General features: G+C 43.9%; 1 protein-coding gene across 1 annotated transcript; it reads left to right on the forward strand.

Moving 5' to 3' along the window:
- Positions 1–20,609: 20,609 nt before the first annotated feature.
- On the forward strand, positions 20,610–21,548 carry LOC144266600 (olfactory receptor 8U9-like). The gene has a single exon (XM_077820032.1). It carries the CDS (start codon positions 20,610–20,612, stop codon positions 21,546–21,548), a length of 939 nt encoding a protein of 312 aa, XP_077676158.1.
- Positions 21,549–21,961: the final 413 nt, after the last annotated feature.

The following is a 21,961-nucleotide window of genomic DNA, read 5'->3' on the forward strand; positions in this document are numbered from 1 at the left end:
CACTGGTAACCCGTGATGCACCAACGGGAGCTCAGGCCCTGGCATACGGTTCAGATTAATGTTATTGACAAGTTACCAAGAAGTAAAGAAGGATTTCAATCCTTGTTAGTAATAATTGATTCCTTTTCAGGATGGGTAGAAACATTTTCCACTAAAACTAATAGCACCACGGTGGTAGTTAAGATTTTTTTTAATGAGGTGGGTGTGTAGATATGGTACCCTTGAAACAGGAGATTCTTATAATGGGGGAGCCTTTGTGGGAGAAATTTTTACATCAGTGTTACAAGCTTTAGGAATCAAAAAAAAATTTCATATATCATACCTACCCCAATCCTCGGGTCAGGTAGAGCGCATGAAATGCACCATTAAGGAAGCACCTCGGAAAGTAGTAAATCCTACCGGAAAAGATTGGCCAGACAAGCTGCATCTGATTCTAGCATATATCTGCAGCAGCAACAGACTGAAAACCAAAATCCAGCCTTTTCAAATTATGTTTGGAAACTCTGTGCACCTTGTGATTGACCCTAGCCACCTAACACAGATCAGGGAGAAATCCCTAATGTAACATAGCGTGAATATTTACAGTGACTTAAGCAGCTGAAACAAGAGAAAACCACTCTCCAATGTAGGGTCGAACAAGCTATAGAACAAATGAATAAAAAAAAAATCCATGCACAAAAGCATACTGAAACAGCCCTATGGGAAATTGGAGATCAAGTTATGTGTCTTAAATTGGGGAAAAGGGGCCACTCACTGGAATCAAAATGGACAGAACCCTATTCCGTAGCGGACCGCCTCAGCCGACTGATATACTGTATTGAGTGAGAAGGATGGAAAATTAAAATGGGTACATGTTTCACAGATTAAACTTTTTTCACAAAAAATAATGTCTTGGACTTTTTACAGGAAAGGACTCCTGGGATTCGGAACATAAGGAGCTGCTCGACCACTTCTACCCTCCAAATCCATGAAACCTCAGTATAAGGTTTGGCAGTCCCTGTTCTTGGGGGCCTGTATGTCCCAGATATTCAACAATATCTTGTGGGAGCCCACTGCAATCTCTCCCCTGGTCAAGGATCATTCCCCCCTAAACAATCAATCATGGATCCCCATCAGGGAACCAGGAATCCTCTTAGAATGGTATGATAAAAATACAAATCGAATCCTGAGGCCACTAGGAAATACTAATATTTATGCCTGGGATGGGGAAGTGGGACTTAAGGTTCACCTTATAAACACCACAGGAGTACCAAACCACTGGGAAATAGGGGTGAAAATAGAGGGTCTCTATGGTGATACCACCTGGAGTTCCAGCTACCCATGATTACCATATCAGTGGGATGAGCCTATTAAGACAGTGACAATACTAACTGTCATAGTAGGATATTGTCCAGTATCCCACAGAAATCCAAACCTTTGCTTCCCAGATATGTGTACTAAGACTTGGGGTACGTCTACACTACCTGCTGGATCGGCAGGTCGTGGTTGATCTATCGGGGATTGATTTATCACGTCTAGCATAGACGCGATAAAATTGATCCCCCATCGCTCTGCCGTAGACTCCTGTACTCCACTGCAGCGAGAGGTGGAAGCCGAGTCGATGGGGGAGCGGTGGCAGTCGATCCCGTGCTGTGAGAACATGAGGTAAGATACATCCACTTCAGCTACGCTATTCTCGTAGCTGAAGTTGCGTATCTTAGGTCAATTCCCCTCCCCCCCAGTGTAGACCAGGGCTTGGACCAAAGATGTTTCTTTCAAAAGAAGCACCCCGATCAGGATAAAGAAACCCAAACTGTTTGTGACTCAGAGTGAGCCCATAAAGGTCCTCCTGAATCATTTGTTCGTAGAAATTAAAATTAATATGGATTGGACCCAGCTGAATGTGTCAAGAGTGGAGCCAGAATGTTTGCCCTACTCTCTTCCTATATTAAAAGCCTGGATGAAAACATACCAAAGTCCCTATGGTGGGACCAAACAAGATATAGCAGACACTGTATTCGGAGGGGTTGGTTTTCGAACAGGGATTATGAATATGGTAGATTTAGAGATAATCAGAAATAAATTGAGTGTCGTATCACAATTATAGGAGCATCTCATACACAAGCAGGCAGATGCTAATGTGGATTTAGTACAAATAGGCCTAGGTAATCTGAAAGCGACATGGAATCTGTGGAAATGGTTAAACACTGCCACCTGGCTGCTGTACAAGGAATAGCTGAAATTGGGAAACAAAACTGCCTTAGTCATGGGGTGCACTGAGATGCAAATTCTTAGTTTAGCATCACTCAAAGATGAAATGTTCTTGGTAATATCAGGAAATGTTAAAGCACTGGAGCACTTTTTAAAATAACAGAAAAGATGTTTGTTTGATGCCTATAAGCATGAATGGATACAGTATGTCTCCAGGACGGATAAGCCTGAACGGCTACTTAGAGAAATTATTGTCAAAATTGCCCATCAGGAATCTGTGGAGGCAGAGCTATGGAAAGTCAGTCCACTACCAAAATTAACCATGGGATCTTTCTGGTTACCTTGCATTACGGGTTAGTGGGCCGTGAAAGAGAAAAGACTTTTGGACACACAACAGTGTACAGAGTGGGACCCTCGCAAATGGGTATGCCTCTCCCTGCCTGCCACTACAGAACCATGCAGTAGGGATACATCCTTAGGCACATGTGTTTAGGATGAACTGGAAAATGTAACCCGTGTTTTATATAATGGACAATGTGTATATGTTGTATCCTGGGAAACAATATTTTGTGAGGAGGAAAGCATTAGCTAGCCACCAGTGGATGTGTGTAGATGCAATGCAAACATTTTATACACAAATAACCACACTTATTACCTTCCTAAGCTAGAGAGAGCCCAAAGTACCATAATGCCCCCCTTAGTTAACTTCTCCATCTCCCTCGGTTTGGATTGGCAGGAATTAGCTGACCATCTGCTTCGAGAAGCAAAAGTAACTCAGTTTTTGCAAGAAACCCAAAAGGATGTGGGAAAGCGAATTCTCCAAACAACACATGCAAATGGTGATATGACTAAAATAGCTAATTCTGAAAAAGAACTCACTGCATAACATTGGTAATATGTTTTTACAGGCTAGTCGCACCTCCCACCTCACAGGTGAACACCCCAACTATTGGGCTAAAGATTACAAAGGGAAGGACCACCGCCGCCTCCTACAGTGACTGCATTGCAACTGGCACCTAAATCCTGATAATACTAGCCAAGCCTGCATACCTGTGGGATAATTTCTGCTACCATAGTGAAGAAGAGAAGAGTCATTACTGGCTCTGCCATGGATCTCCTTGGGGATAGGTGATGACCACAATGTCCTTGTGCATCTGCAGCCATGGATCAGTGCATGGGTCCATCCCTGGTGAAGTGGCTTCCACCTGGGCTACTCACAAACAACTGTATAACATGCAAATCACACGCTGAGCATGTGTGTGTAACTGCAGCCTGGTCAGGAATAGTTGGGTTACACTCAGGCTCTCACCACCCTTGGTTATACTGCAGGGTGACCCCAACACTCTCCCCACTCTTCAATTTCCTTCCAGAAATGTATGTCCTGTGCTGCCCAGTCCTTTCCTGGAAAATACAAGCTACATTATTGTTATTTCTTTAGTAGCACTAAGATACATGCAACTTAGTTTCTCAGACACTTCTATTTAAACACACTGGATTAGATAAAACAATAACAAAAAATATTGACCACAAAGATAGATTTTAAGTGAGTGAAAATAACAAACAATGTGAAATTCAAAGCAAAAGTTTCATCCCCACATGCTTTCAGCAGTCTTACTGACCAAACTTCTTTGGTCAGGACCGCTCCCCCAGTCCAATGGCTGCTTCCTTTATCCCTTCACATGCAGTGAATCAACGGGCAGAGAGAGAGAGAGACAGAGTGAGTGGTGTCTTTTATAATACTATCCCCCTTTTTGAGAAACATTTCCACCTGATTACCATGAGACAAAATGTCTATGTGCAAAGATATTTCCTTTGTACTTTTTCTTCAACTTTTTGAGCTTCTCTGGTTTCAATTCCTGCTTGATAACTCTGTTTACTGCTTAAATACAAAATTAAGCAGAGCACACATTTACTTGTTTAAGATAGACCTGTTTGGTCCAACCCAGTATGGGTGTCCTTATGTTCTTAAGGTCTTATTAATATGTTTCAAACTGAGGTTGGCAAAGGTCCATGTAGCCCAGTATCCTGTCTTCCAACAGTGGCCAATGCCAGGTGCCCCAGAGGGAATGAACAGAACAGGTAATCATCAAGTGATCCATCCCCTGTCGCTCATTCCCAGCTTCTGGCAAAGAGAGGCTAGGGACACCATTCCTGGCTAATAGGCATTGATGGACCAATCCTCCATGAATTTATTTAGCTCTTTTTTGAACCCTGCTATAGTCTTAGCCTTCACAACATCCTCTTGCAAGGGGTTCCACAGGTTGGCTGTTCATTGTGTGAAAAAATACTTTTTTTTTGTTTTAAACCTGCTGCCTATTAATTTCATTGGGTGGCCCCGAGTTCTTGTGTTATGAGAAGGAGTAAATAACACTTCCTTATTTACTTTCTCTGTACCACTCATGATTTTATAGATCTCTGTCATATCCCCCGCCCATCGTCATCTATTTTCCAAACTAGAAAGTCAGTCTTATTCATCTCTCCTCATAAAGAAGCCGTTCCATAGCCCTAATAATTTTTGTTGCCCTTTTCTGAACCTTTTCCAATTTATCTTTTTTGAGAGGGGGTGACCACATCTGCATGCAGTATTCAAGATGTGTGCTTACCATGGATTTATATAGAGGCAAGTTGATATTTTCTGTCCTATTATCTATCCCTTTATTAATGATTCCCAACATTTTGTTCACTTTTTTGACTGCCACTGCACATTGAGTGGATGTTTTCAGAAAACACCATACAATGTAATCTTAAAACTTCACATGCCACGCGTATTTTATCAGGACCATACTGATCAGCAAATTATGAGTTTTCAAATGATACATTATTAGGCATACAGTAAAAAGCAAACAAAACAAAAAACAAGACAAACAAATCCACAAACAATTCCACCCCCACCACAAGCTACACTCTTCCAAATACAAGACAAAAATATCAGCTATTCAAACATATGAAACCTAGAATGCGAGAGGACTCCGGTCTGTGAAGCATACCAAACAGGTGTAGCCACACCCATAGACCCATGTAATCAGCAGCACAATCAGAACAAATTCCATGGGAACAACCCCTAGATTGCACAGTAACACCCTTTAAAGTCTGTGGGAATGTGAATTTATTCTATTGCCATGAAAGTCTTCACTCCCATTCCTCCCACCTCCAAAGAAACACATAGCAATGGCTCATAGTGTGTTTAACTTGCTCCCAATTGGTACATAACCTGGGGATCCAGATGTGGAGAGGACCCAGCAGGAGTTAACATAGATTTGAATCTTGTTAACTTCTGGTCTGGTCTCTGTGAAGTCCGGATCTACCTCCACATCCCAGACAGTTCATGAAAAAGGCCTTCCAAGGGGACCTAGCACAGGGGCCAAATTCAGCAGACCCAGTGTTCCTCCATCAATGACTTGCTAGATTTGACATCCCTCTGCTCTCATTCATTAATGGATGAATACAGCCCTACATTTTGGGGAGATGTTTAAACAAATGAAAAATTCCCCTCAGTGGATCTCTTAAGGAATGAAACAGGTTTCAGTGAAGCCCCACCCTCCTGTGTGACATCAGTAGAGGGCAGGGGGATAATACGCATTCTCTCTTCCCTAGCTTTACTGGGTTTCTGGGTATGGACAAGGGGTTGCTGTTAGGACAAACTCTAAAGGACCCCTTTAATGACTTTAGAGGTCTGTAGCAGTGTGGCACTCATCTCTGACAAGTACCCCTTCTGCTTGGGTGTGTCCATAATCTTTAAACAGACCCAGCTTTGGTATCAGTTGGGGATTGGTCCTTCTTTGACCAGGGGGTTAGACTAGATGACCTCCTGCGGTCCCTTCCAACCCTGATATTCTATGATTGTATGATCAGGCCATACCCCAGGGCTTCCTCCCTGGAGGTAACAATTTTGCCTTGTCTGGGTCTTTCTGGCCCTACCTATCCATCGGGGACATGAAGTACTTTGAATCCCTTTTACTGTTGTCCAATTGAAGGCCACTTCCTCAGTGGCCTAACCACTACTCCAGGTCCCATGGGGCCCAGAGACCTTAAGAATAGCAGCCACACATCACTGTGTCCCTTTAACTAAACTGCTTTCAGCTCCCTACTGCCCCTACTGCTACTGCCCCATAGCCTCAGCCTTTAGTAATGCTTCTCCTTTACCTCAGGGCAAATGTACATTTAGGCCAAGCAGCCAACGCCCAGCTACCTTGGGCTACTGCCCCAGGCCAAGCTAGGAGCGCTTTCTCACTCCCGCAGTCCCTGCCACTTCTGAGCTGTCCATGGTGCTGCAGTTTCCTTTAGCCAGCCAGGAGTTCAATAGAGCGACACTGATTTACAGCAGCGAGGGAGCTGTGCCATTGACTTCTATGAAGCTATGTTAATTTACAGCACCTGGGAATTGGCTCATTGACTTCAATTAAGTGACACAGATTTTCCATAGTTTCATGATTTCTAGTCTGATTTCTTTGCCTAACACAGGGCATGGAACCTTGCCCACTAATTAAAACGAGAACATCTCTTTTAGAGAGCTATCCAGTTTTGAATTAAAGATGTCAAGTGATTGTGTCTTGGTATGTTGTCCCATTCAGGATTCAGAACATAATCAGATTCACACCAGTTGAAGATCTGGCCCTTTGGTTTCAATGGAGCTATGCTGATTTACACCAGTTGTGAATCTGGCCCAATGACTCCCAGGGAGAGGCATCCATTTACAGCAGCAGGGGATGTGGTCTAATGGGTAGTGTCAATGTTATGGTTACCTCTTTAAGCAAGTCTATCCATATCCAGCAGAGCTAGGCACAGCGCAGACAAGACCTGAGCATCCTTGTTAGGCACAAGTTGAGGAATGAAGAAGGTCCAATGATGCCCCTTCTGCCTGTGTGATGTCACTATAAGGCAGGGGAGTCTGCACATTCTCTCTTCCTTAGCTTCACCAGGTTGCTGGGCAGGGACAAGAGGCTGCCACTAGGAACATCTCTATGCAGGAGATTGTGCAGGAAGGGTTCATCTCTATTTCAGAAAAAAAAAAACAAATTCTGAGACCTGTAGGAAGAGAATGGATATTTGCAATGCATAGGAGCTGTTAACGTTACAACTGGGTCATTTCACAAGATGAAATCCCTGGTCATGCATTGAAGAGATCCCAGCATGGAAGGGCACAGAAATTAAATTGTCCCCTCTTTCACGGGGAATTTACCATTTTTCATTCTTGAATTGCTCTTTCCATGTGAAATAAAAGGCATTTGCATAGAAAGTTTAAGGCCACTCTTTGCGTGTGAAACCATAAAAATCAACCTCTTCCTCTCATCTGTCCAAACCTACACCACCATCATCTAACAGGCCATTTTTATAATAGTGATTCCATTCAGAAGGGTCATTTCCATAGTTCCCTCTAAGGTATGTGCCTGAGTGGCCATACATGAGGGAGTGAAGGGCCATGCACCTTGACCCTGGAGAGGATGCATGCATAAGATGAAGTGGTGGCCTTGGGAGGAATAGGGAGTAGGTGAGTGAGCATTTGGGTGAGATAGGGAGTGAGGGGAAATTGGGATGTGCAGGGCTGCACCAGCTGGAAAGAGATGCAACTCTCTCCAGCTTCAGGGCTGCAGCTGCCAGGGAGAGATGGCCCTCCTTCCCAGCCCCAGCTTGGTGGCTGCTGCGTCACGGTAGATACCCCACTCCTTTCCAGCCAGGTGGCTGCCACAGTGCACGAGAGAGACAGCTCTCCCCAAACAAATGCTAAAACATAATGGAAATCACTTGTCCAGACAAGTGATTTCCATTAAGTTTTAGCATTTGTTTGGGGAGAGGTATTGGAAACCATTAAGGCCAGATCTTTGCTATCTGGTATAGTTTTGGATCTTCAGAGTACTCCCTTTGACTCATAAGTAGCAAGCAGCAGTAGGTTTGGTGGGGTGCTAGGTGTTGGGTAGGATAAAGACCTTATTTGCAAGCTCTTTGGAGTTTTCAGAGAGATCCCTACTTCAAAGCCATGTGTTAATGCCGTGCAGGGCGTGTAAAAACAAAATGAGTCCGTCTACTCCGAGTTTTTGTGTTGGTGACACACACAATGTGAAAGCAGGAAAACTTTGCCTGTTTCTACAAGGCTCTGTGCACTTGCATTGAGTGGGTCCTAAACACTCGTGTAAAATACCCATCACCAACCACTTGATGTTTTACTTCCCTTCATATTTTCATTGTTGTCACTTGTTTGTGTGTGGCTTTGTTTTGCTGTCTGTGTCACTTTATTATTTATTTTTATTGTTCTATGGGTGTGAAGTATTAATCAAAGTAAGAGTTGACATTCCAGAGACATTGTATAATCCTGAGTGAATGCCTTTTACTCTCCTTTCCAATATCAGCAAATATTGTATTACTGTTTGCAGTGAGAGCATTTCTAGTTGGCTCATACTTTTATTTAGCACCTTAAAGCTGAGCTCTGTGTGCTGATAATATGCATGCAAGAGGGATAGTTTTGTGATCTGCAGAAGTCCGTAGCATGCTAGTGTTTTGGCAGATGCTTCATTCTGCAAGAGCAGCTTTCCCTGAAGATTTAGTGGTCCGTGGTAGGAGTAGGTTATTTAATGGGGCCTCTGGGGCATATTTTTTATGCTTTCACTTAATGACCATGATGACTTTGTTTTATTTACATAGCTGTTTTCAGTGCGCCACATTTTGCTGTGTTTACTAGCTTGAGTTCTTAGAAAGGATGATAAAATACATGTACTCCAAGGGCAGTGTTATTTTTCTTTTTATTTGATTTCATATTAAATGAGCATCTTAAGCATCTTAATTAACAATTTTCTTGTTAATTATCCCTTATTTTAATATTCTATCTTCTTCTTCCATACCTAGCAACTTTTAAAAATATATATTCTATCTCGGTGTAGTATGCACAATAAATGACCTCAATATTGGTGCTGCACATAACAATATTTAATCTGCACTTGGATGGAAAACAGTAGAGGGAACATAGAAACACCAAATTAACAATGGAGGGCAGATGGTTGTGATCTCCTCCTGAGCTCCTCTGATCATCATGTGGTCTCCATCAAGAACAATGCTTGAACCTATCTTTACTACTTTGGGGAGTAACCTGGCAAGGGAAGGACATAGAATGCTATGGTGATTGGCGTGCTATGGATGGATGGATACATAGAAAGATAGATAATGTGTAGTACTCTAACATGTCTTACAGGTTTTACATTTCGTCTATTGGGATCGGGACAATGAGATGATTCTGAAACAATTAGTATGTTTGAGCTGTATCTAACTGTCTGTCCCCTTGATTCCAGACTTGTTGCTAAGGTTGGTTGAACATTTTTCTTGAGCAGTTTTTCTGATGGGCTGTGGGACTCTGGTGATGTTCCAGGGCAATTCAGCAAAAGGAGAGACCATCATGGATCATGGGGGATAGAGTCCAGCCTGGGAGCCTGGTGGTGTGTGGTATCTGATGCACCCCTGCGGTATTTCCAAGCCAAAATGTTAAGTTTTCAGCCAAAAGCTTTCAGTGTCCACAAAAAAATCCCCTTTGTGCATCAGCTCTATGCAGTACCCGGCTTGCACTGAAATTAGCAGGATGAAATATACCTCTAACATCATATTCTGCAACTCTGGTAGAAATTGCATCATTCAATAACACAGTAGAAAACATTGGGCTGAATTAATCCCCAGGACATGAGTTACACCAAGGGTGGCTTTGGTTCACTGAGCACATTAATTAGGTGAAAGAAAAGGAGTACTTGTGGCACCTTAGAGACTAACCAATTTATTTGAGCATAAGCTTTCGTGAGATACAGCTCACTTCATCGGATGCATGTTGTGGAAAATATTCCACTCCCCTGCACTCATGGCAGTTCTAAGTGTTATCTAGATCATCCCTGCCTGAAAAGAGGTTGGGGTGTAGTATTTCTAATAGCATGCAGACAGCACTAACTGTTAAGGTGTCTTGGCATTTAGCCACCACTGCCATGAGGCAGTGTACCTCAGTTTCCCCTTCCAAACAGCAGCATAGGCCTGTTATGCTTTTGCTGCTTTGGCAAGCTTCCAGCCTCTTTACAGGTATAAGCTGAAAAGCAACATGCTTTTGGGACTGTCTTATAATCCCTAGCATGAACAAAACTTTTTTCCAGAAAGCAGCTGTGTCCCACATCTTTAAAGCGTTTACCAATAGTATTAACTCCTTTGTCTTGACCCGTAGATGAAGGAGCAAAAGAAACAAGATTAACAGTAAGTCTACGGTGGACAGGCTTTGTTCACACAATTTAGCTTGTTTAGTGTCTATAGCATTTCCCAACTTCTTTGTGTACCCTAGTAGGTGCTTTGATGCAGATTCTTCTGCCTCTTTGGAGAAGGTTTTCAATTCAGGCCTGTGTTTGAGGCTTTGCAAGGAAAAGTGGCACTGCAACCATGCCTGCCCTCGGCCGCTCCCTCTTGTGAAGATTTCCAAGTGCAGAGTTTTTCTCCCCCCAGCCTGGAAGAGATGGTATTATTTTTATAAGGGTAACAGGAATAACATTTTTTAATGGAGTGCTTTGGATCAGTAAGATCCCCTCAGTTACCCCACTCTCTGCTCCCAACAGGTCAGCTGGGTGGGCGCTTCCCTCCAGGAGATCTGAGCCACAGTCTTCCCTTAAAACCTGATTCACAGGAGAGGGGTTTGGCAATTTAAATGCAGATTTTTCACCCTCCTCCTGTGAAAAAGCCTCCCTACAAAAGGTGGGCAGACCCTCCCGTCTCCCCTCACCTTCCGTCTGGACTTTCCTCTCTGGGCTCCACTCTGGGTCAGACACTCCTGCATCCCCCAAAAGGGAAGCTGACAATTGATCCAGCTGTGGGCTCACAGCTACCAGCTGTGAAAGACCCTTCACTGGCCAGCACAATCCCCCTCTTTCCCTCAGGTTTGGCTTGCTTCCAGCTACAGAGTCCCTGGGGTCTTTTCCCACCACAGCAGTTATCAGGACCCCAACTTCCACCTTTGGGGTACATGTTTCTGTGCACCCCAGAGCAGGGCCTCTCCCCTGCCGACCTGCAACTTCCTGGCAGTCAGCAGCTGGGACGGCCTCCTTGTTACAAGGCGGAACATTCCCCTCCCCAAGGCAGATGATCACAGGACAGGAGCTGGCTTTGTCCAGCCCCTCCTGCAGGGACTTGCCATGAGCCCCAGGGCTACAGGAGCTGGTTACAAATATCCCTGCCACCAAGGCTGCATGCTTCACTGCTAGAGAGGAATAATAAATAAATCTGTTAGTCTCTAAGGTGCCACAAGTCCTCCTTTTCTTTTTGCGGATACAGACTAATACGGCTGCTACCCTGAAACCAGAGGAATTTAAGAGACTCTCTCCTATTCCCCCACTAGCCCATGTGACTTCACACACATACCCCACCCCGGTGCTTTGAGCACAAGATTCCTTCTCTCTGTTAACCAAGCCTGGGACAGATTCTGCCACATCAAAGAAATCATTCCCCAGTTGAAACAGTGCAAGATTGTGTGCCACTGTGGCAACAGTCAGCTCAGCCTGCAAATCACCAGTTTCCATGTGTACCTTAGCTAAAGGGGTAAGGACTTTCTAACCTCCCACCAGTTCTAATTCTGCCATTTCCCCTGGCAACAAATCCTTCTCCTGGATCAGGTCCCTCCTTACCACAGAAATCTCTGCATCCGTGTCCCTCAATCCAAGGAGAACTTTCCCATTCAGTTTAACAGCATGCATATGCTGACTGCTTGGCTGGGGCAAAGCCCCCTTTTCAAATTCTGGGCGGAAAGAGGCAGCAGCCTGGCTCTGAGAAGCAGCAGCTTCATGTGTTACCTGCTGCCTGTTCCCACTCTGCAAAGGACATTTATTCCTCACGTGCTCAGTGGACTCACAATCCTGGCACCTCTTGGGCTCCTCTACGCGTACAGGAGACTTGGGACGAGTAACAGGGGAATGGGGAGATGGACACCCAGCCTCCTCTTTCCCTGGGGTAAAATGGTGATTCTGCTTCCCCCCAACCCTGTGTCCCTGTGCCACTGGTTTCTGTTTAATGGCCACTTGCGAGGGCTCAAAAGAGTCTGCCCACTGTATCCACCTTTTTGTCCCACAAATACTGTTTACATCATCACTGCACATATTCAGCAATTGTTCCTAAGTAACCAAATCACACATTTCTTCCAAGCTTGTAATGCCTTTTCCCCTCACCCACTTAATGAACAAATCTCTCATTTCATTTACATAAGCCACATTACTCAATCCAGATCCCCTCCTAAAACTACTGAATTTAATCCTGTAGGTTTCAGGTGTAATCTGAAACTGTTTCTGTCAAGGTTCCTTCCCCATTCTGAACTCTAGGGTACAGATGTGGGGACCTACATGAAAACCTCTGTCATAAATATAAAGGGAAGAGTAAACCCCTTTAAAATCCCTCCTGGCCAGAGAAAAAAAATCCTCTCACCTGTAAAGGGTTAAGAAGCTAAAGGTAACCTCACTGGCACCTGACCAAAATGAACAATGAGGAGACAAGATACTTTCAAAAGCTGGGAGGAGGGAGAGAAACAAAGGGTCTGTGTGTCTGTCTATATGCTGGTTTCTGCCGGGGATAGACCAGGAATGGAGTCTTAGAACTTTTAGTAAGTAATCTAGCTAGGTACGTGTTAGATTATGATTTCTTTAAATGGCTGAGAAAAGAATTGTGCTGAATAGAATAACTATTTCTGTCTGTGTATCTTTTTTGTAACTTAAGGTTTTGCCTAGAGGGGTTCTCTATGTTTTGAATCTAATTACCCTGTAAGGTATCTACCATCCTGATTTTACAGGGGGGATTTCTTTATTTCTATTTACTTCTATTTTTATTAAAAGTCTTCTTGTAAGAAAACTGAATGCTTTTTCATTGTTCTCAGATCCAAGGGTTTGGGTCTGTGGTCACCTATGCAAATTGGTGAGGCTTTTTATCCAACATTTCCCAGGAAAGCGGGGGTGCAAGTGTTGGGAGGATTGTTCATTGTTCTTAAGATCGAAGGGTCTGGGTCTGTAGTCACCTAGGCAAATTGGTGAGGCTTTTTACCAAACCTTGTCCAGAAAGTGGGGTGCAAGGTTTTGGGAAGTATTTTGGGGGGAAAGACGTGTCCAAACAGCTCTTCCCCAGTAATCAGTATTTGTTTGGTGGTAGCGGCCAATCCAAGGACAAAGGGTGGAATATTTTGTACCTTGGGGAAGTTTTGACCTAAGCTGGTAAAGATAAGCTTAGGAGGTTTTTCATGCAGGTCCCCTAGCGTTCAGAGTGGGGAAGGAACCTTGACAACCTCCTAAGCTTACTTTTACCAGCTTAGGTTAAAACTTCCCCAAGGTACAACCTATTTTACCTTTTGCCCTTGGACTTTCGTTGCCACACCAAACATCTAACCGGTGTTATTGTTATGAGGAAAGAGTCCATTTGCAAACGTCTTTCCCCCCCCAAATCCTCCCAAACATTACCCCCCCTTTCTGAGGAAAGTTTGATTAAAAATCCTCACCAATTTGCATAGGTGACCACAGACCCAAACCCTTGGATCTTAAGAAGAATGAAAAAGCATTCAGTTTCTTACAAGAAGAATTTTAATAGAATAAACAGTAAAAAGAATCACCTCTGTAAAATCAGGATGGTAAATACCTTACAGGGTAATCAGATTCAAAACATAGAGAATCCCTCTAGGCAAAACCTTAAGTTACAAAAAGACACAAAAAACAGGAATATCCCTTCCCTCCAGCACAGCTTATTTTCTCAGCCATTTAAAGAAATCAGAATCTAAGGCATATCTATCTAGATTACTTACTTAGTTCTAAGATTCCATTCATGTTCTGTCCCTGGCAAAAGCATCACACAGACAAAGAGAGAGAGGCTTTGTTTCTCCCACCCCCCAGCTTTTGAAAGTATCTTGTCTCCGCATTGGTCATTTTGGTCAGGTGCCAGCGAGGTTATCCTAGCTTCTTAACCCTTTACAGGGGAAAGGGTTTTCCCTCTGGCAAGAAGGATTTTAAAGGGGTTTACCCTTCCCTTCATATTTATGACAGTTTCAAAACCAGTTCCTTAAATTTACCATAGTTTGAAGCATCATCAAGAGGCATCTTATTGAATACATCCAGAGCTCTTCCACTCAATTTTGCTGTCAATGTGGTCATTTTTTGATTGTTAGGAATTGTATGGAGGGTGCACAGTCTCTCAAAGGTGGTGAAATATTCGGCAGTGTCACTGAACTCATCATACCAAGGACATAGTCATTCCCATTTGTGTATTTCTGGGTAAGTGGGGCCAGCAGCTGTAGGGATTTGTCTCTTCCACTCCATAACAGCCAGTTCATGCTTCTGGGCCTCTATTTCTCTATCTCTTAACTCCAGGGCTCATTTGTCCCTGGTTACTTCTGGTTCCATAGCCCTTCTGTGCTTACTTGCCTCTGCTTCTTGGAGCTTCAGTTATAACTCCAGGCCCTTTGCCTTCTCTTCTGCTTCCAGTCTGGGCAGCTCTACTTTAGCAGCTGCCTCACTGGTAGTCATTTTCCTGCTTTCTTGTACTGGGCCACAGCCCCTCGGCAGTTCACCGAAACTGAGATGCACTCAGCTCAGGGGCTTCTTACTTAACAGAGACTTTCCCAGTGCCCAGTGTTCAGCCCTTCTGGGCAGTCTGCAACTTCTGCAGTTTTAGCTTCTTTTGATCTTCTCTCTTACTTATTTTGCTTCTTTTTCTGTCACTATTTCCCTTACCCGAAATAAGCAATCAGACAGTAACAAACCAGGAGCCACTTAGTCTGTTCTCTAGCCGCCACACCCAAAACTCACTTAAAATCACTACCAATGTCTCAAAGCAGTCAGCTGTGCACAGACCCTGCTCAGCTAAGCCACTGTGACAGGTTGGGTCCCAGAAACCCCCTTTGGGACTGCCACCCGATGTGCTGACACTGCTCTGAGCCTGTTTTCCCGGCTAGCCTAAGCTTCAGTACCTTGCCTTCAGTACCTTGCCTTCTTTGAGCCACACACGCTTGCCAGCTGCAAACACAGATCCAAGTCTGAACCACTTCCCCCACAAGGTGCAGGCTTAACTGAAAACAGCTTAAGAAGTGCTCCTGTCTCCAGCAGTCAGATACCCAGCTCACAGTGGGGTCCATAATCCCCAAAATAAATCAGTTTTACTCCATATAAAGCTTATACGCGGTAAACTCATAAATTGTTCACCCTCTATAACACTGATAGAGAGATATGCACAGCTCTATGCCCCCGACCAGGTATTAATACATACTCTGGGGTGATTAATAAGTAAGAAGTGTTTTTATTCAATACAAAATGTAGGATTTAAGTGGTTCCAAGTAATAACAGACAGAACAAAGTAAATTACCAAACAAAATAAAATAAAACACTCAAGTCTAAGCCTAATACAGGAAAAAAACTAAATTCAGGTAAATCTCACCCTCAGAGATGTTGCAATAAGCCTCTTTCACAGAGGAGACTTCCTCCAAGTCTGGGTCGAGCAATCACTCACACCCCAGTAGTTACTGTCCTTTGATACAGTTTCTTTCGGGCATCTCCTTGGGGATATAGCCAATATTCATAACTTTGAGTACAAAAATGATACATGCATGCAAATGGGATGAATATTTTCAGGAGATCATAAGCTTTGCAGAGATATGTTACATGGCATATCTAGAGTAAAACATATTCCATTTTGTCATATTTACAGCCATAAGCATATTTCTATAAAGAATTATGGGGTGCAACATCACACTCTTTCATGGACTATAAGTTATAGGAACTAAATAAAATTAACACAAGAACTGGGAGGGAGCTGGCCTACTCGGAGATACTTTGTTGCAGCATCTGCAGAGATGCTGCAGAGATCTTCAAAAAGAAAAGGAGTACTTGGCACCTTAGAGACTAACAAATTTATTTGAGGATTAGCTTTCGTGAGCTACAGCTCACTTCTTCGGATGCTGTTGCTCACAAAAGCTGATGTTCAAATAAATTTGTTAGTCTCTAAGGTGCCACAAGTACTCCTTTTCTTTTTGCGCGTACAGACTAACATGACTGCTACTCTGAAACCTGCAGAGATCTTCAGTGTTAACCTGCTAGTTTGGGGAATATCCTCCTTTTTGCAGCCTGCCCTGACCTTGGCATTTTCAGTGAGGACTGCCCCAGGCACCTCAGGGTCACAGGAGGCAGAGAAGGCAGGTGGAGAATTTATGAGAATGACTCCTAGAGGAAGTAGGGGCATAGTGTTTCCTGGGCACAGACCTGGAATGAAAGAGTTGGAAGTTTCTGAATACAGAGATTGCTAGCTGTTGGTTGTTTCTACTGGTGTTCAGGGAAGCAGGACATGATGTACATTCTTTGTAACCCCTCTCCCATGGATTATCACAAAGAATATAGGTGACTTGGATCATCATTTTTTCCTCCTTATACAATCAACATTGCAATGCCTCACAGGTTGGCACCACTTAGGAGAAGGGGGCACCGACATGCGCCAGAGCACTGATTATACCAGCCAAGCCTGCACACCTGTGGGGGATAATTTCTCCTACCATAGTAAAGAAGGGAAGAGTCATCACTGGGCCTGCCATGGATTTCCTTGTGGGGAGGTGATGATCACAGTCTCCTTGTCCATCTGCAGCCATGGATCAGTGCATGGGCCCATCCCGATGGTGACCTCACCCTTTCCTGTTAGTTGAACAGTACTGTCAGTCAGTACCAAACCTTTGGTGTTATTGGAATATTTTCTAGAGGGTGGCTGTGACATACCAGGGTCCAACCCAGACTAATCAGCAGCTGTGTCACACCTGCCTGCAACCTTGTAATGCCTTGTTGAATTGGCTTCCACCTTGGCCACTCACAGACAACCGACAAGCATGCAAATCACACTCTGAGCATCTATGTGTAACTGCAGCCTGGCCAGGAATAGTTGGGTTTACACTCAGGCTCTCACCACCCTTGGTTATACTGCAGGGTGTCCCCAACACACTCCCCAGTCTTTGATTTCCCTCCAGCAATGTACATCCTGTGCTCCCCAGTCCTCTCCTGGACAATGCAAGTTACATTGTCCATTATTTCTTTTATAGCACTAATATGCATGCAACTTAGTGTTGCCGGCACCCAGTGCCGAGAGGCAAAACAACAGCAGGGGTTCGTTACCCGGTGTGCTTCACTCAATAATCACAACGGGGTGGAGAAGCAGAAAAGTTTATTTGCAGCTGAAAACAAGGTACAGGGAGAATAAAATCTCAAATCCTGCACAACAGAGCAGGTCATTACACACACTTTTATATTCCTTAATGCTACTGCACTAAACATCAGCCAATCAAAACTTTACACAAATACTGTGCCTTCCTTATATGGGTTACAAGAATGTTTATTTCCTGCAACCTCTAACAAGCATTCCTAGCAACTTAAACAACCAGCACATTCTGTCTGGCCTTGTAGTTGTCTCTCATATTATCTTTAAATTGGCGTCAGCAAATCTTACACTAGAAGGCATTATCTGCGGCTGCAACATTGTTTTAAGAGCAAAAGAGCTTACTCAAACCAGCCAGGCCTGAATTCTATTAAGGGGGGTTGAGAAGAAGCCCATAGGCCTTCAGCAGGTAGACCTCCTCGACCCTTATGGCCTTCCATCCCCTCAACTTAACTAGTGGCCATGACCTGGGGTCTCCAACATTAGCTTCTCAGACACTTCTATTTAAACAAACTGGATTAGTTAAAACAATAAAACAAATTTTATTGACTACAAAGATAAATTTTACATGAGTGCAACTGAGAAGGCATAGAAGTCAGACATGGTTACAAAAAAAATAAAATAAAGCTAGAATGAAACTTGTGCCTAAGTTAAGAAATGATGTGAAATTCAAAGCAAAAGTTTCCTCACCACATGCTTGCAGCACTCTTACTGACCACATTTCTTAGGTCAGGACACACCCCCTGTCCAATGGCTGCTTACTTTGTGCCTTCAGAATCAGTGAATCAATGGGTCGAGAGAGAGAGAGAGAGCAGTTCCTTGGGATGTCTGCCCCTTCTTTTTATAGTCCTATCCCCCCTTTGAGAAACAGTTCAACCTGGTTACCGGAAGATGAAAACTCTGTGTAGAAGGATGTTCCCTGCTGCTTTTTCCTCACCTATTTAGAGACAAAATTAAGAAGAACACACATTTCTTTGTTTAAGACAGACCAGTTTGCCAGCCTCAGTTTGGAACATGTGTTAATAACAAGATACAGTGTCGTTTTATAACTTCACATGCATTATCAAAAATTGTATTAATATTAAGATGAGAGAATGACTATTTCTGGTTGACTCATAGATTTATTTAGCATCTTACAGCTGAGCTCTGTGTGCAGATAATATGGATGCAAGAGGGATAGTTTTGTGAACTGCAGAAGTCCGTAGCATGCTGTGGTCTCCTCCTGAGCTCCTCTGGTCATCATGTGCTCTCTATCAAGAAAAAGGAGTGAACCTATCTTTCCTACTTTGGGGAGTAACCTAGCAAGGGAAGGACATAGGATACCTTGGGTGATTCGCACTCTATAAATAGCCAGATAATCTGGAGTACTCTTACATGTCTAGCAGGTTTTCCGTTCCACCTATTGGGGCCAGGACAATGAGGTGATTCTGAAACCAGGAATGACTGGGAAGATATCAGCTACAGCCCCAGAATAACTGCCCTCCCTCCTCCCCATTTCCATAGCCTCCTCACCCAGATGCCCAAGAAGACGAGGTGGGGGGAGGCTACGGGGACCCACACAGTCAACCCCAGAGGATCACACAAGCATCAGAAAGCTGGAATATCCTGTATTTTGATTTGGTTTCTGGACTTGTCCTTCCCTCTTCCTCCACCCCCCTAACCCAATATCCCCCTCCCCCATCTAGCTTCTGATTTCTCTCAATGTTTTGTCAACAAATAATAAAGAATGTTTTTTAAACAATTGTGACTTTATTTCCTTTCATATATATATAGAGAGAGGATGGGTAACTTTAAGAGAAACAAACACAACTCTCACACCTTACCTTAGTACATTTCACCTGTATCTGACTTTCTGTTACTTTGATTCCAAATTTGTTGCTAAGGCTGTTTGAAAATTTTTCTTGAGAAGTTTTTTGTATGGGAAATTGGATTTTTCATTCAACTCTTTTTTCCATGAACTAATCTTTTCCTTGGATTTTATGAGATTTCTATCAACATACGAAACTCCCCTCCTCCCTAAACCATGGCTGTGGGAGTCAGGTGTTGTTCCAGGGCAGTTCAGCAAGAGGAGAGAACATCATGCATACTGGGGGATATAGTATGCATGATGGAACCTGGCCCATGGAAGAGATTGGTGGTGTGCGGTATGTGAGGCACCCCCGTGGTATTTCAGATTCAAAATATTAAGGTTTTAGCAAAAAGATTTTGGTCTCCACAAAAAAAAAAAGAACAACTTTTTGTGGATCAGCTCTAGACAGTACCCGGCTTGCACTAAAACAGCAGTATAAAATATACCCCTAACCTCATACTCTGTAACTCTGGTAGAAATTGCATCATTTAATAACACAGTAGAAAGAGTATGTCAAATTAATCACCAGGGCACCAATTAAGCGAGGGTAGCTTTGGTTCACATACTGCATTAATTAGGCATTGTGTCTCTCTGAGCTCAGGTATTCCCAGTTGCTTCAGGAATCAGTCCCATAGATCACACATCTCAGTATAAAACTTCCCGAATGCTCCAAACTGGCATTTTCTGTCCATGAGGAAACACCAGCACATCTCTCTCTCTCTCTCTTCTCAGCAGGTATGCGCTATTGTCCTGAATTACAGTCACACACCCACACGCAGACACCATGTGGATCATCAGGTACTGAATTCCAGACCTCCAGCACCAAAAGCCTCAGCCCCAACTCTGACCCCTTTAGCTAAAGGAGTGACCTCCTGGGTTGGAAAAAATAGTCAATTACCTAGTCACTGAAGCCAGGGCTTCCCATGATGTCTCTGGGTTTTCATACATACTCCAGGAAATGCCAAAACGCTTAATTAGCACAGTAAGCAACTTTACCCCAGACAGACATGCCAAGCCACAGAGCTCCCCTTGCCCAAAGAGGGTCAAAAGATTGAAACTCCTTTACTCTCACAAATTCTTTAGATAAGGAATAATCCCTTCAGACTGATTCTCTCATAGCAGGGTCACAAGTCATTGTTTTCTGTTTGGATTAGTGAACAGGAGTGTTTGGGGGGGGGGGCATGATTAACCTGCCTGTCATTGTATTTGCACAGTGTGTCCATTTTATGGAACACCTGGAATGACCAGCTGTGAACATCTGGCTCTGTGGACTAAGCCCTTCCCGGAGCGGGTACTGATCTCCGTTAGAAACTGATCTCCTTTTATCTTAACTTACTTCATTACAGAGAAATGACAGGTTTTCGTCACTATCTACCTGCCCACATCTCTCTAGCTGTCTGATCACTCTTGAGAGGAGATGGAAGAAGGAAATCACTCGGAGGCGACTGAGTTCATTCTCTCAGGACTGACAGATCGTCCGGAGCTGCAGATCCCCCTGTTTGCGGTCTTCCTACTGATTTATGGTTTCACCCTGGTGGGGAATGGGGGGATGATCTTATTAATCACAATTGATCCCCTACTCCACACCCCCATGTACTTTTTCCTCAGGAATTTGTCTTTCTGTGACCTCTGCTTTTCCTCGATAATTTCCCCTAAGATGCTGTTGAATTTCTTAGCCAAGAGGAAAAGCATTTCTTTCACTGCCTGCGCAGTGCAAATGTATCTTTCTATTATTTTTGCAGATGTTGAGTGCCTCTTGCTGGCTGTGATGGCGTATGACCGTTATGTGGCCATCTGTAACCCGCTGCTCTATACGGTCACCTTGTCCAGGCACCTTTGTAAACAGCTGGTGGCTGGGGCGTACACTGTGGGGGTGGTGGATTCAATGTTAAACACATATTTTACATTTCGGCTGTCATTCTGCAGCTCCAACATCATCAATAATTTCTTCTGTGATGTCCCCCCGCTCCTGGCACTATCCTGTTCTGACACCCGCATCAATGAGATTGTGATGTTTGTTTCAATGTGCTGCATTCAAGTCATCAGCTTTGTGACTGTCCTCCTCTCCTATGTCTATATCACCTCCACCATCCTTCAGATCTGCTCTGCCGAGGGTCGACACAAAGCCTTCTCCACCTGCACTTTCCACTTGACCACTGTGGTCCTGTTTTATGGCACCCTCCTCTTCATGTATTTACGTCCCACCTCCAGCTATTCCATGGACACAGACAAAGTGGCCTCAGTGTTTTACATGCTGGTGATCCCCATGTTGAACCCCCTCATCTACAGCCTGAGGAACACGGAGGTGAAGGACGCCCTGAAGAAAGCAATAAATAAACTCCTAACCAGTTCTTGAATCTGCTTAATTCAGGACTGGTTTAGTGCTGGGGAGTGGAAACAGGTGAATTCAATTCTCAGCTCATTACAAAATAATTTCGGAGAGCACGTGGTAGTTTTGTTCATTTTTATATTGTTATTATTTTTTTTTTTTTTGTATTCCAACAAGGTCTGCAGTCCCCAACTGAGATCAGTGAACAAAACATGGGAAGCATCACAGGAAATGAGGGAAACCCAAGTCCATAGTGTGTCAGGGTCAGTCACAGAGACCCTCATTGTGACTGTCACCTCATGTGCTGAAATGACCTCTGAGCCCATTTTCCCTTCCAGCCTGGGCCTCCACAACCCTGTCTTGTTGAGCCAGACACACTAGCCAGCTGCAACACAGACCTAGGCTCTGGGTGATGCCCCCAAAGGTGCAGATCTAGGCTG

Source organism: Eretmochelys imbricata, chromosome 6 (assembly GCF_965152235.1).
Source record: "Eretmochelys imbricata isolate rEreImb1 chromosome 6, rEreImb1.hap1, whole genome shotgun sequence".
Classification (NCBI taxonomy): domain Eukaryota; kingdom Metazoa; phylum Chordata; order Testudines; family Cheloniidae; genus Eretmochelys; species Eretmochelys imbricata.

What these genes read in the sequence shown, in the direction of transcription:
- LOC144266600 (XM_077820032.1), top strand. Translation starts at nt 20,610, where the DNA reads ATGGAAGAAGGAAATCACTCGGAGGCGACTGAGTTCATTCTCTCAGGA.